Genomic DNA, 15,044 nt, shown 5'->3' with positions numbered 1-15,044 from the left:
TAATTTTGTATCTTTTTCTTTTCGTTGTGGTCCCCATTTGTATAATTTTGCAAATTCCTTTTTTTTATTTTTTATTTTTTTTTTAAATAGTTGAATTAAACAACCTTCTTGCAGGAAGACAAAAAACACCTAATGAACACTAATTAAAGACCTAATGAACCGTTTGGTCCGACATTGCACTGAAATGATTGGTCCGACAAAGCTCGGATATGGAAACATAGATGTGGGCTCACATGTTGGCCCTATCAACACGGAAAGCCCCCCCCAAAATAGAGGAAAGACAGAGACAGCCCAAGATTTCACGTGCCCACGAATCCAGGGCGGTCCCCGAGCGTACGATGAAACCAATCTCCAATCTCCACCGCCCGCTCAAGTTTTCTCATGATATTCGATCATTCGCTGCGGAGCGAAAGTAGCTTGTTCCCTTCGTACTCTAGCAAGTGGATCCCACCATGTCAACATGAGGTAGGCCGGGGAAAACCACTCCCAATTGGTTGTTCTTAGCTAGGTTTTGGTTCGGTTTGGGTAAGTGAGCAGATATCGATCCATGAAAGGTCTTAAATAGGAGGCATTACCTGTCTTAGATGGAAACATCCCTGAGATTTCCATTTCCATCCAACATCTTTAAGAGTACTATGAACCCAGAAAAATACAAATAAAAATAAAAATCACCCAAAACGGGAAGATCTCAACCCTATAGTCTCCTATCATTACTGAAACAGGTAAGCTCTACAGTGCTCTACCTCCAATATACACATGGATCAATACTGTATAAGTGTATATAAGTACCCATCTTTGGATTATCTTGTTCTAATTCCAACTTGTTCTTCTATTTCGAAGTGGCTAGCTAGCTTGAAAATGATGGAGAAAGTTATTTTCTGTATGTGGTTTTTTTGACAGTAAAGAGTGTTACAAAAAGTAGCTAGCTGTGTTTGCCGATCTAAGTGCACAAGGGAAATTCCAAAAGAGACAACAAATGGGGAGGGGAAAGATTGTGATCAAAAGGATTGACAATTCGACGAGCAGGCAAGTGACTTTCTCAAAGAGAAGAAATGGGTTGCTGAAGAAGGCCACGGAGCTTTCCATCCTTTGCGATGCACAAGTTGGACTCATCATCTTTTCCAGCACCGGCAGGCTCTATGATTATGCAAGCGATAGGTACTTTTTCGATTCTGTCTCTCTTTCTCTCTCACACACACAGGAATCATGATCAGTACAACGTACATCCAAAATTTTACATTTTTCTTTGTGTTTGTTATATATATATATATATATATGCTGTACGTGTTTCCGCGACTTTTATCAGTTGAATAACAATAAATTAGATCTTCGATCGGTACCGGATCGGACCTACTTTATATTCTGTATTGCACTATAATATATATTGACGATCTTAAGGTGGAAAATTAGGAAAGAAATGATTCTATACGTCTGTCTAGCTATGATGACAATTTTTGGAAAAGAAATATGCATCTTCCAATAAACTGCATATATAGGTATATATGATCGATCGACGATCGTATTTGTTAGAAAGCCTAGCTAGCTAGCTACCAGTATTGGTCTTTGGATCATGCATATCTCTAATTAATTTGTTCATATAATATTATAGCAATTTAAAGGTACTAAATGATTCAGGCCGGAGAACATATGTCCTGCCCGATGGATCGCGCGTACTGATCTTCTTCATTTGTCTTTTTACTGACTTTTGATTCGGAAAACACGAGCAGTTATTTTTCTGACACGAGCTCGATCCTTCTACGTATACGTCCTCTTGATCAACAACTCTCTGGCCTAATCACCCGTCATCATTGGACTCTGCAAGGATTTTCTGGCCGGTCCATGATATTATAGAAGCATGGCCTGGTGAAAATTATACATGTAGATCGAATAATAAAGAAGCCTGCCCTAATACACACACACACACAAATATATATGCAGATTAATTTTTAGGTCCCCCAAATAATTAGCTTAACTTAAGCTTTTGTTTCGTGAAATTATTAAATATGTGCAAATTTCATTTTCTACAAAATAGAGGGTTGGATAAAAAGATTTATTTATAAGCTAAGTAATTAATCTTCAGTACTCTAGCTCCAGTAATTGAAGAGCCCAGCTAATTTATCCTTAAATTAAACCCGATCCGATCTCTTGGAAATGAATCAAATGATCATGATCGTATGCAAGGCGTACCCACATTATATAGCTGTTATCATATTCATCACCCTCTTCATTTTTGTTACTACGTACCATATTATATGTCATTGAGAAGGATTCCGTATGGCTAGTAGCTTCATTTCGCTCTAGACGTTTCAAATTCTCCAAAACTAGATCGATTAGTTTCATTCACCTTCATAATTATTGGGAAAGGAAGATGATCCAGTGAACTAGTGAAGTGGAGGAAATAAAGAGTAGCTAGATCAATGACAATGTTTATGTGCTCTTTATTTGTTCACAATTGTCAATTTTCTTTAGGGATCTTACTGCATCTTTCGGTGGAATATTATAGTGATCAAAAGCTTTCTTTATTTCCAGTGTTCGCTTTTTTCTTCTGTTATCATAAGTAATATTGACTAACCCAAATCACCTTATAAAGTACTAAGGAAATATTTGACCATGGAATGCTACTAAACCAAATTTTTATTCCTTCCACAACGAATCACATAATCCACGTACGTTCTCACTAAAATCTATAAAATCAATACTTCTTCCTAGCTTGTCATAAGGCTGATTTTTTTTTTTTTTTTTGTTGGGGGGGGGGGGGGGGGGGGGGGCGGGGGTGTGAATGTGGATCTTGTAGTCAAAGTTTGAACTGTGATTGTGAAGATCTAGCGTAGAAAACCCTCTCTCTCACGATATATATACATTGGGTTAAGGGAAGAAATGATATTCGAGTTCGGTGCAGCTAGCGCCTAGCTAATTCCTATTCCTAATTACTAGACAGTACTACTGATTATGCAGAATTGTGATGTGAACCGATCAATGGGGCTCTAGCTAGGATCAGCTAAAAAATATGATCATTTTTGCCATTTTCACCTTGTTGGCTAGCTTGTCCTAGTCTCCATGCAATCATGCATGCAGCCTTTCTCATGTCAAGTCAAGGCTTCACTGACTTTTTATTACTGAAAAGTACCCTTTGGTATTATGTGACACTAGAACATGCATGCATGCATTTTTTCCCCATCCAAGTTTAGATACGGACGGTAAGCTCCGAGGATCACAACTGCATGTAGAATCGTTTATTTTTCATTTATTACTTTGTTGTTAACATATGATTCGATCATAAACATATATTACTCATTTGTGATTGATTGATCTTCGTACTAATGCAATATTGTTGGCATTTTAGTTTGTGCACCCATACTTCATATATAGAGATACCATATTATTGCAATAAAACATTAAGCATATCCAAATTTTTTCACTTACAATATTAAAAGTACTCATGCCAAAACGGTTAACCCCCATGATTGCCGATTATCAATTGTTGCCAAGTTAAACGGGCGGCTGAGATTTTCATGTGGTGTTGGCCTTTAATTAATTATCATTTCTCAAAGTTTTAAAATTGAAAGTGGAAATGGAAACCAAGGAGATCATCGAACACATGAGCTGATTAATTATTGTAATGCCGCACATAGCTATTAGTACTGTTAGTTAATGATCATGAAGATCTTTCTTCTTTTCATTTTTTTTTTCAGCATGAAATCTGTTATTGAACGATACAACAACCTAAAAGAGGAACATCATCAGCTGCTTAATCCTGCTTCGGAAGTAAAGGTAAACATTCTAAACTAACTAGCTAGGTACGGTACGACAGGCCCATCTTCTCCTCAAATTTTCCAGCGTCAATATATATATAGAGCTGACATCAGACTTGCAAATGCAAATATTGTCGATATGGATTAATATCGACAATATTTGTCAATATCGACAATATTGTGATGGTACCTAATGCGTAATTGCACTTTAACGCTCGACGTTTCAACTCACTGAAGAATGGTGAATACTACTCACAAATGTATGCATGGTCGTAAGTAATTGCCTGTATATTATAAATGAGTAATGTTAGGTACAAATTTCAAATAAACAATTCTTATACGTACAAGTTCTTTGTGAAAAAGTAGATCGATTCCACTAAAAAATATTAGGATTTTTTACATTAATTTGAAGGGGGCCTACCTTTTTACGCCGAATTTGTCTATTTGTAACTTGTACAAATCATTTCTACAAATCATTATGAATTGTGGCCCCTCCAATACTCCCCTTGGATACTAGGCCGATCACTTCAAAGTTCAAGTACGTTTAAGGGTTATTTTGCAAGCTTATGTCGCACTAATAATATTAGTAATATGAGCCATGCATGTAATTCAATCTATATGGCATCCTTTTTTATTTATTTTGTCCTTTCTACCTCCTAGTTTTGGCAAAAGGAGGCAACAAGCTTGAGGCAAGAACTGCAGTATGTGCAAGAATGCAACAGGTACTAGTATATAATTAAGAATCGTCTGAAACTTATTATAATTTATAGATCGATACTAAAGCCGATGATTCTACGTACGTACGTATATAACACGCATGCATGTTGCTTATTATAGTCGGACCATATTGATTATATCGAAATGTATACACATGATATACACACACACACACACATGCCATTCATGGTCATGTCTATGCAAGTTCAATTTTCAACTGCGCTAGCTTTATAAAAGGCCTGACATCAACCACTTAAGAACAATTATCTATATACATTTGGTTCAAATCTAGGAGCAAATCAAAGCCTCCGTGACGTGCCACACTATACTTGAATTGGTGTATATATGCAGGCAATTAATGGGCCAAGAACTTTCTGGCTTGAACCTCAAAGATCTACAAAATCTGGAGAACACGCTGGAAATGAGTTTAAAGGGTATCCGAAAGAAAAAGGTATGAAATCCTTATCCCTATATATATACGTACATGAAATTTAATCGAAATACAATCCAGATCCCATGCACCTAATGATAATATTTTATACTTTGTTCTCTTGGAGCAGGAGCAAATCTTCACTGAAGAAATAAAAGAACTAAACCGGAAGGTTTAAAAAGAGGATTTCTTCATTTTCTCCGGATTTTCATGATATTAATCCTGCATGCATGTGTACTTGATCATGGTGATCACCTAACTGTCATGGATTCAATTGCAGGGAAATATGGTTCATCAAGAAAACGTTGAACTGTATAAGAAGGTCGACCACTTCCGGAAAGAAAATGAAGAGTTACAGAAGAAGGTATTAATGGTGGACTAGTCATCATGTTAGTCAATATATTTCGCCTTTCCGCTTGAAGCCTAAACCTGTGCCTCATGTGTTTAAAATATAACATAAAGAATATTCTTTCTTCGGCTAAGACAATCTATATGTATATAATTTGGTAAATTCTGATCAGGTTTACAGAGCAGAAGATGATCAAGAAACAAATGTAGCTAACAAAAGTACATCGCATCCTCCTGATCACAGCAATATTATTCTCAGCAACGGAAATGATCGCATAATCCATTCAGCTATCGATCTCCAGCTGAGCCCACCTCATGATGAGCCTCCAAGCAATGGAGCACAGCCAAAGCGATGAAACTCGATCGGGTACGTACGTATGTCGACACAGCACATACGCGGCTTTACGATCGAATTACTATATAATTATAAGTTAAATATTATATTAATGAATATTAATGCTCACCACATCTCACTTTCATCCTATTATATAATAGAATTTCGAAAGGTTGATTTATATATAATGCTGTCTATTGAGTTATATATATTGAATTCATCTCGTTGTATATTTATAACCAACAATATCTTTACAGGAGAGACGTACAGATTGCTTAATTAGAGCGTGTCTAAGACCAGACTTAACAGACACGGGATCGAATTAACGTCTGATCATGATGAGCTGATCAGAAATTTCAGGAGATCAATTCTAAATGTTAGTAAATATTAATTTATGTCATTAAGGAGATTAATATGGATATTAATATTAATTATTTGTACGTATTTGGAAGATTTTATGACCCGACGATATTAGTTTTATCAAATATATTCATTATATATATTTTTCTTAATTTACCATGAGAATAACGATCGATCTATCTATGAAGATCAAAGAACATCATGATCAAGGCGAATCCAAAACTAACAACTCGGAAGGCTGGAAGAACATGATCATCACGTACGTACGTACTTCAAATTAAGCAAATCCATGGAATTAATATAACCAGAGTAACTTACAAATTAATAAGTAAATCCAGCCACATAAACAGCGATTACTATAACCAGAGTATAAACCTGCAAATTATGTATATATAATAGGACCCAGAATACTGATAATTAGCTAAGTACTACTCGCACATAATTGTGGACCTTTATGTTAAGAATATAATACAAATAATTAAATCTACTTCTTATTATCAGCTTAAACTTTTAGTACAAGTGGTGATTTTATATGGTATCAAAGTAAAGATCTTGAGTTTGAATCCTCATTCAACATTCTATCTTATTTAATTAAATATTTCATTTCTTCAGTTTAAACTTTTAAAATAAGTGATGATTTCACACGCAAGATGTAGACACAACTCAAATATAATACAAGATATATGCATGTTCAATCTATATCTATATATGCACTTAATTTGGCTTTCATGGAACAAGTAATTATAATTATCTACCTACGTGTAATGTGACCTGGCACACGCCTACTCACTATAAGAAAAATAAACATTTATGATAAATTATTTGTGATGAAAATAAAAATAATAGAAAAAATTATTTTCATAAGAAATAGCTGGCCACATATAAACAGTTTTCTTATAGTGACTTTGGAGCATCCGTAGTAACGGAAGTGATCAATTAAGATATTCTAATTTATTTTTAAAGATATTAACAGTAATCTATTTTTTTGTACTAAATAATTTTTTTTTTTTTAGTTCTTGAGAAAAGGTTTAGATTTTTTTGTTTTTTGTTTAGAGATAATTAGAAAGACGTTGAAAATAATTTACAAAAAATGAAATTTATGTTTTGTATATGTGAAATGGTTTTCGCTCCCGTTGTTAATCATGTGATCGAGGTAATCATAAATGTAAGGAAAATGCTAAATGGCTTTGTGAGTTTGCTCCCTCAATCTTTCTGCACATGTATTTTATTTTATTTTTTTACTTAATAATTAAATAAACGACTATAAATAAAATTGTATATTTTTTTTAATAATTAAAGATATTAAAAATATTTAAAATAAAATTTATAAAATAAAATTTAACTAACCATACGTCGAACGATAAAAACTGAGTGGCCCGCTAGCAGCATCAGGTGGGTGTAGTTAATATCATTTACAATTATATGTATTTACTCGCACTGGGAAAGCCCAAAGGATGACTCCAAAACCCTGAACAAGTTTGGGATGGGCTGGGCTGGGCTGGGCTGGACTGCGTTGGAGAATAAAGCCCTTAAAATTAAGGGGTTGGCCGAGTAGCTGGTACTGGGCAATTTCTCTTCTCCGTCGGACCTGTCGAAGGAATTTCGGAATTATACTCACGCCCTTCTCCGAATGTGGAGGCCTCTCCCTGTGTTGAGAGCTGGAGCTCGGAGCTTCCGGTCAGACGCTGCACTGTAGGCCCTATCCAAAGCTTCGGAAGGGAAAGTCCCCAACTTAGTGCTCTACAACTACCCCTCTTTCTCTGGAGCTTTCTCGGCTCTCTTTGCCCACCTCTTCCACTCTCGCCTCAATCTCCCTTGCCTCATTTTGCCTTTCTCTACCGTTTTCTCTGGTGCACTCTCTCTCTCTCTCTGCCCGCACGAATATTTGGACGTGTAGAAAGAAAAAGCTTTGAGTACACTCCTTGCTTTTGAAATTCTTGGTTTACGTTTTGTGCTTATTGGGGGCTTGCTTTGGATGTCGAGAATGTGCGAGAAACGAAATGGAAAGAAAATAAATGGAAGTAAAAGGATATTTTATTCATCTAATGGTCTGGATGCAATTCCCACACACTGCTGCACATAAATCGCTGGGTAATATTTTCAAATTTCGATTGGGCAGGGGATTACACGGAGTGTGTCTGGTAATGATAACTCACAACAGATTCTCATTCTATAATATATGTCCAACTTTTATTTTGTCTGCTCCTAATCCAATATGGTTGGCTTTATTTCTGATATGGGAGTTTCAAGGCCATTTTCTCAACCATATTATCATGGAACAATTTTTTGAATAATTGTAATTTCATATGAAACGATTAAGATGCGGTACTTTTCCCCCATAGCATCTTAAGTGAGTTTTTGATGTCAAGGAATGCTCTGGTGTCTGGGATCTTCATTTCGTCAATGTACATCATGATTACAAGTCTGTGAAAAAAGTTTTAACAGGGAATGGTTTGAATTTGTAGCTCTTAATATGTGATTACTTGCAACTCTGATATGACATGCATGTTCGTGACCAAAAGAAAAGAAAGGAAATTGCAATCCTGACCCGTGCCTTATTTTATACCGCTTCTCCCCAACATTTATCTTGTAATTAGGAGTTGTTCTCTTGTATACTTTTTGTGTACTTGAGCTATAACTAATTATGTGGATTAATAAATTCTTCTTATAAAAAAAAATATCATATCTCCCATTGTATAAGAAAAGTTCTTCATAACAAGGATGCTTTATTTTTCCAATATTTTCATTGTATATATGATGTTAATCTAGCCATACTTGCACTTGTTTTTACTGGGACTCCACATTGTTTTGCAAAATCTCATTTATACTCATTGCAATCATCCCCATGATGATGGGTGGGGTCATGTATTTGGGATTTTACTCATGGGGTGGGTCCGAAAAACCTTGCCTTAATGAGCTTCCACATCATCAGAAAAATATAATAATTCAATGTTAATTTTGGGAATTCCTCCTCTATAGAGATTTTGAATTCTTGACTATGTTGCTTGAATGCAGTTTTAGTTGAGTCAGGTTTATTGCTGCTAAGGTATTAAAAAAAAATAAAAGGTTTGTTGCTGCTAAGGGCTAAATCAAAATATATACACAAAAATATGCACTTAAACTCAAAGGTTAATTTGCACAAAATATTATGACTTCTTTTTTATTTTTTTGATAGCTAATAACAAGAGAATACACCTAAGTACAAGCTAAAGCAAAATAGTACTAAAATAAAGCATTACATCTAAAACAATACTAAAATATTATGACTTCTACAATGCATAACATCCGCGCCATTTATTTAGTCCAAATTTAAAATCCCACCATCATAGTAATTCCTACTTGTATATATTGCACAACATTAGAAGCGAAAATCTTGTGCTTCTGACAGAAGCATTCAAGTTAGTTCACTGGACAACCATCAACGGCTATGCCCTTGGCTGTTGGACATGATGCTAATGGACAATGTTCACCATCGGTACCCCACCAGGTCAAACCTTTCCCTTCCATGCCCACTGAAAGGTACAATAGCAATCCCATGAAAGCCACGCCAGCATCCAATGCTGCTGAAAGAACGTAATTGTACCTCTGCCACCACTGCTTTCTGTAACGGAAGATGAAAAAGCTGAAAATTATTCCGACAAGAATCCATGCATTGAAGTTTAATGGAGTTGCCGCTGGCATCATTCCCATAACTCCAAAAAGAACTGGAAGGTTAATGAGAGGAATCCAATTTTGCTTGGGAAATGCCTTGTGCAACAGCCAAACAATAAATGGCCCTATTGCACCTCCAAGGAAGAACCAATTCACCATCCCATAGTTTCCAAGTGTCCCAAAGATCCGTTTTGGTCCCACCAGACCCCATATAACTGATGCATCAAAGAAGACTCGGTCTCTAGGGCATGTCCAGGGACTGTTAGCGGGAAGAAGATCATCCTGACATATGTTCTTTATGGAGTCCAGCATCCACATTGCCACAGCAAGGTTGATGGTTCCAGCCAGAATTGTTCCTATGAACTAGGAATGGACATGCACCAATGCAGCAGTGGAAAAACTTATCAATAGTTTTGAAGAAAAAATGAGAAAAAAAAAATAGCTTAAAGAAATTGGGGAGTTTAAGGATAGTTTAAATTGTCTTTCTAAGGGCATGAAATTGGGTGAAAAACCGTCCCATACAAATCTAATATGCTTTGCTTCTCCATGTAATTTATCAAGCAATTTGTACCTTACTCAAGTAAGAAGATCTACTGGCTGAACAATGGTAAATCAATGTCGTAACTTATGTTCGTTTCTTTTGATTTGTTGATTGGTGGAAAGAAAATTGTACCTGAATTAAGAACATTGATCTTGGAGGAATCTTCATATAGTGTCCTAGCTTAAAATCACTGAGGAAAGAGACAGCCTGAGCCATGCTTATGTATCCATAGGTTTTGAAGCAAACATTGGCTATTGGTCTTCCGGGGTATATTAGACCCATTGCATATTCCGTGGTAATGTTTAGCCCTGGTGTCTGTATATAGAACATTAGATTGTTAATTGAAAAATAGCAACTTTTATGCAGATATGGAAATGAAAACTGTGCTTATATTAATGTCTGAATTAGAGAAAATTATGATGAAACAAGCTAAAGTCATTAATTATAGTGATGTGATTTGGTAGTTTTATCCGAGTGGAGCTGATTTAATATAATAGCTAGTTTCTTTGAAGCTATGTTAAATTGTATCCTTATATTATTAAACCTAGGAGAGGTTCATGAGTCTTATGTGATGTATGAAAAACTAAGTTTGGCCTGACACAGCTTGCATGACACGGTTGAGATAACCCATTAATGGTAATTTCGATTACTCAAGATATATAGATCTCTTGCCGCAAGATGAGCAAAAGAAGTAGAACAATGTATTCTCCCAATAACCTGGTTTGTTGTAGCAGTTATGATGCTGATTGGAAGAGTGAAAATAAAGGCCGTGGCTGCAGCAAAGAGGAGTCCCCACCATGGCATCTGAACCTGATTGTTTAAAAATATGCAGAGTACTATGGAAACTGCAAGTGTCACACCAAGCAGAATGTAGAACCACCGGGCAGGTATTTCCTTGTATCTTCTCATCAATTTGGTATGGATGTCCTCCTTGCCCTTGTAAGAAGCATGATACCTCTCATAAATTTCCCTGTACATATTTTTTTTCGGACATGAGACTCCACAAATATGATTATAAAAATTTCAGAACCTTGCAAGCTTTTCGGGAGGGAAGGGTGTTTGTGTTCTTGATTCCTTTGGAAAGGATCTTATTTATCTGGATTATGTAAATCTTTATGTTTATCTATACATACATACAGGCATTTACACACATGCATACATAAAGGGCACTCCCGAGAATAGGATAAACAGGAATTTTTGAGAAGTTGTGAGTATTGTTTAAAATCTTGGCTCATTTTTCAGAGAACGTAGTGTTCAAATTTTAAAGCCACGTTGAGAAAAGAATAAACCTTGTTGTGATGAGGAATAAATCTGGCACATTAAAGGCAAAATACTTTCAAATCTTGTAGGTATTCTGTTTTTGGCATCTTGGTAAATTAATGATACAGACAGACCACAGGATCATTTCTTCAACTTAACAAGTACAATTCTTATTATTTCTTGAAGCAATGAAAAGATCTCACATCTAACCACCTGAGAATTGATTGGGAATATACCTGCCATAGAAAAATGCCACATGTGTGAGGGTGGATGCGACTGTGGCAAATCCAAAGCCATAGGTGAGAGCAAAAAACATGCTTAAGTGAATCTGTCCTTGCTCCTGATACTTTGCTAGATCTAGCTCATACTTGCCCGTAACAATAGCTGATATGTTGTATATTTTACCTCTGGCTGTAAACAAGTGTGACGAGAAAATCGGAAATCTACTTGCATTGTACATGTCAAATGCCCAGTATGCTGTTGGGATTGCCGTGTAAACTACCAATACGTAGAATATCACTATGTAGCCTGCAAAAATGTTGACGATGGAGAAGAAAGGGCTGGTGAGGGGGCTGAACAAGAAATATGACACAGCAGACCAGTCAAGTGTCAGAGCGCCAAGTCCAAGGCCTTCCATGCCAGAACCGAGCTGCTGGGCTGTAACTGACTTGGAGAATACCCAGCAGACCCATGATATGCTTGTGAGTGTAGAGAAGAGGTACCCTGGGACCAGGTACCATGAGAAACTGCAGATTAATGCAATCAGGAAGAACTTTGCCCGTGACATACGCTCATTCTCATGTTCATGCAAAGCCCTGCAAATGTGTATGTCAGAATTTTATGTAGATGAAGTTTATATCAAGGATTAAAAGAGTTATTTTTTTATGCCTAGACTCCTTTGCCCTTATGTGCATCTGTAGGTTTAAATGACACTGCTTCGCCGGAGTCTCACACTTTTTGGCATGCTACTCTACTCAAGAATTAATCAGTGAAATGGTTACAACATGCATGTCTACAGCTGACAGTTGACATTGTTACTGATCATCCTTCTAGTCTTGATGCTGCTACTACTATAGCATCATTATCAGCAAGTCCTAACAAATATTTTTTTTCTTAATTATCTGGCTGCAATTTGACATTTTGGCTAGAGTACTGCTTGTATTAGTCATCCCCCCGGGCAATTGACAATCTTGTTGACCCCTCTAGCCTTCTACAGCAGACAAGTTGCACTTTATATCACATGCACAGATTGGCATGTCTACTTGACACGCTGCACTTTATAAGTTGAACTTTACATTCCCATTCCTTTCAGCTGCAGCATCATCATCATCATCAAGCTTCTAGATTCCAAACACAGCACATGGCCCATATCACAGAAGTCGCCTTGTTTTGGAAGTCTTTTGAGTTGCCTTGACAATAAGGTGTTAGGGTCTCTTTCACTTTCGTTTTCATGTTAATTATCTATTTTATAAAAAGTATGAACGCACACTTGTGATAAGATTTCGTTTTAAAGGTCAAAATAAATAGTTTTGAAACCCAGCCAAAAAGTGACACGTGGGCTAGATTAACTTGGTGCTTGCTTTCAGTTTCAGTTTCATCATCTTTTGGGCAACTGAGACCAAAAAGGCAGAAAAGAATCTTGAGAATAAAGACCCAAAAAAACAATTAAGGCCAGGTTTGATTAGCCAATACAATTAAAGCCAATACGGTAGTTTTTTTTTATCTAAATATATTGTATTTTATTTCTAAATTTTAAAAATACTCACTTAAATAAACAATAAAAATTTACATTAAACAGTACTTGAATAGTAAAAAATTGACATGAACAAAAATTAACAGTACGTAAATAGTACATAATTCGGCTCTATAAAACAGTGAAACCCATGCCTTTTCCAAATCCTAGAAATTAAAAATTATCTCATCTCATTTCACTATTCAAACACATATTTTTTTATAAATTATTTTATTTCATCTTGACTTAAAAATTTTATTACTATTTAAAATATCTTATCTCATTTAATTTGAACTGTGTAACTAAACAGAGCAAATAAAAACAAAAAAGAAAAGAAAAATATTTGACGTCAACGTGATAAATAATTACATAAGAATCTAAGATCAGTATAATCTGAAATCTTTTTTTTTTTTTTTTTTTTAACGTACCGAAAAAGTGAAACCTGAACAAGGGTGCCGGGCCACCACATATGTGCCGGCTCCACCACATACTTCCTCAATAGCCCTGCCCAACCGTATCCCAACACCTGCAGGCAACCATCCTCCCAAGTTACTATCCATCTTTCTTCACATAAATCTCTCGTATTGATTTTTCAATTGAAAAATTTATGGGAAACTTTCAAAAATAAAAGAGAAAAAAAAAAATAATTGATCGTCTGAAGTTTCTTTTTGCAATGTAAGATTGTATTAAAGTCAACCAAACAAGATGCATGAGAGTTTGGAAACCGAACAATCACCTGTGCATGCAATCAATATAGTGTGAATCGGTCCGATTCAATGGCTTCCAAACATACGAGTTAAGAAAAGGGCTGGGAGCCACTAACAATCAAAGATATTTATTAACAAGTCTTTTTTAACTATAGTTTCTTACTTCTTTTATTATATATATGATATAAATAATAAAACAAGTTTTGCTTCTAAAAAGTAAGAGAATTGTTTGTTTCTAATAATTTCAAACCCTCGGATTGTGTATTCGCAGCAATAACACAAACAAAAATATTAAAAGTTTTATCGTTTGAATCTCACCTGCGTAGTGGTAATAAGAAGCCAACCAGCAACAAACGAGATGTTGCGATGGTAGAAAGCTTTGATTATGGTAACAATACCAATACCATATGCAGACCCAGATCCAAATGCACTTCCAGCATTAGCAAAGATTGAAATGAGGACATGTTCCTTCATGTTGAACGGACCTGGGTTGACTAAGAATGTTCGGGATCCGAAGCCAGGTATCCGAAACTTGGTCTTCGGGAGAACGGAAGCCATGAAACGACCGATGGGGAAAGTGGCCACTTGGACAGTGATCTGGGTTACGACAAGGGGCTGGGTTCGGTAAGCAAAGAATTGGTTGAAGAAGGAGAGGAGGGCACAAGAGAGTAAGCCAAGAAACCACATCCGGAAGGTCCATATGGGGAGGGTAGGGTCATCGGTGTTGGCCACAGTTAGCCGGACTTCTTCAATGGGAGAGAGTTCCTCCTCGTCGGCAAGTTCACCACCTGAGAGGATGTGCTTTTCCGGGTCTGTGGATATGGAGGGTGTTTGTATATCTAAGGTGCCCATTGAATGCTACAAAGCAAAGAGGAAGGGAGGATGAGAATAAAGATGGACGTGGGAAGTACTGGTTTTAGTAGGAAGGGTATGGGTGTGGCCTTTATAAAAATAATATAAATATATTGCATGTGGGGAGTACTGTTGAATATTGATTTGGAGACAGTTGGCAAGTGAATTTGCTTTGCTTTGCTGATTTTTTCAATGTTGTTTAAATATGGGATCTTTTTTAGAATATTCAAAACCTTGTCACTCGTACACTACACTAAGCGTAGGTTTGGGGGTATGGGATGTGACATAAATTTATTTTTAATTTTATTTTATCTCATTCTATCTTATTTATAAATATAATTTAAATATAAAATTTTTAAA

The 15,044-nt window shown here is 36.1% G+C and overlaps 2 protein-coding genes and 1 long non-coding RNA gene across 4 annotated transcripts; 2 read left to right on the top strand and 1 right to left on the bottom strand.

Annotated features, from left to right (window-relative positions):
• Positions 1-552: 552 nt before the first annotated feature.
• LOC122311338 (MADS-box transcription factor 23-like) lies at positions 553-5,652 on the top strand. 2 transcript variants are annotated; one of them, XM_043125878.1, is made up of 8 exons: positions 553-722; positions 901-1,158; positions 3,693-3,771; positions 4,413-4,474; positions 4,821-4,920; positions 5,030-5,071; positions 5,180-5,263; positions 5,421-5,652. In XM_043125878.1, exons 2-8 carry the CDS (start codon positions 977-979, stop codon positions 5,601-5,603), a joined length of 732 nt encoding a protein of 243 aa, XP_042981812.1. In that variant the 5' UTR covers positions 553-722; positions 901-976; the 3' UTR covers positions 5,604-5,652. The 2 variants fall into 2 exon arrangements, with proteins under 2 accessions (XP_042981812.1, XP_042981813.1); XM_043125879.1 differs by lacking the exon at positions 553-722 and having other exon boundaries at positions 840-1,158.
• A 3,418-nt stretch (positions 5,653-9,070) lies between these two features.
• LOC122311930 (oligopeptide transporter 4-like) lies at positions 9,071-14,778 on the bottom strand. Its single transcript, XM_043126712.1, has 6 exons — positions 14,151-14,778; positions 13,554-13,651; positions 11,630-12,208; positions 10,851-11,103; positions 10,266-10,448; positions 9,071-9,955 (listed from the first exon to the last, which is right to left on the bottom strand). The coding sequence occupies exons 1-6, from the start codon at positions 14,682-14,684 to the stop codon at positions 9,341-9,343; spliced, it is 2,262 nt and encodes a 753-aa protein (XP_042982646.1). The 5' UTR covers positions 14,685-14,778; the 3' UTR covers positions 9,071-9,340.
• On the top strand, positions 11,100-12,284 carry LOC122311932. The gene is made up of 2 exons (XR_006242909.1): positions 11,100-11,478; positions 11,580-12,284. It is a non-coding gene; the product is annotated as an uncharacterized LOC122311932 (long non-coding RNA).
• Positions 14,779-15,044: the final 266 nt, after the last annotated feature.

Source organism: Carya illinoinensis, chromosome 5, assembly GCF_018687715.1.
Source record: "Carya illinoinensis cultivar Pawnee chromosome 5, C.illinoinensisPawnee_v1, whole genome shotgun sequence".
Classification (NCBI taxonomy): Eukaryota; Viridiplantae; Streptophyta; class Magnoliopsida; order Fagales; family Juglandaceae; genus Carya; species Carya illinoinensis.
This window is presented reverse-complemented; position numbering and strand designations above follow the sequence as displayed.

Coding starts and splice junctions, on each gene's coding strand:
- LOC122311338 (XM_043125878.1), top strand. CDS start 977: ATGGGGAGGGGAAAGATTGTGATCAAAAGGATTGACAATTCGACGAGC. Junction 1,159..3,692: donor TATGATTATGCAAGCGATAG/GTACTTTTTCGA, acceptor TTTTTTTTTCAG/CATGAAATCTGTTATTGAAC. Junction 4,921..5,029: donor AGGGTATCCGAAAGAAAAAG/GTATGAAATCCT, acceptor CTCTTGGAGCAG/GAGCAAATCTTCACTGAAGA.
- LOC122311930 (XM_043126712.1), bottom strand. CDS start 14,684: ATGGGCACCTTAGATATACAAACACCCTCCATATCCACAGACCCGGAA. Junction 12,209..13,553: donor GTTCAGGTTTCACTTTTTCG/GTACGTTAAAAA, acceptor ACACATTTGCAG/GGCTTTGCATGAACATGAGA. Junction 10,449..10,850: donor TAACTGCTACAACAAACCAG/GTTATTGGGAGA, acceptor TTCTATATACAG/ACACCAGGGCTAAACATTAC.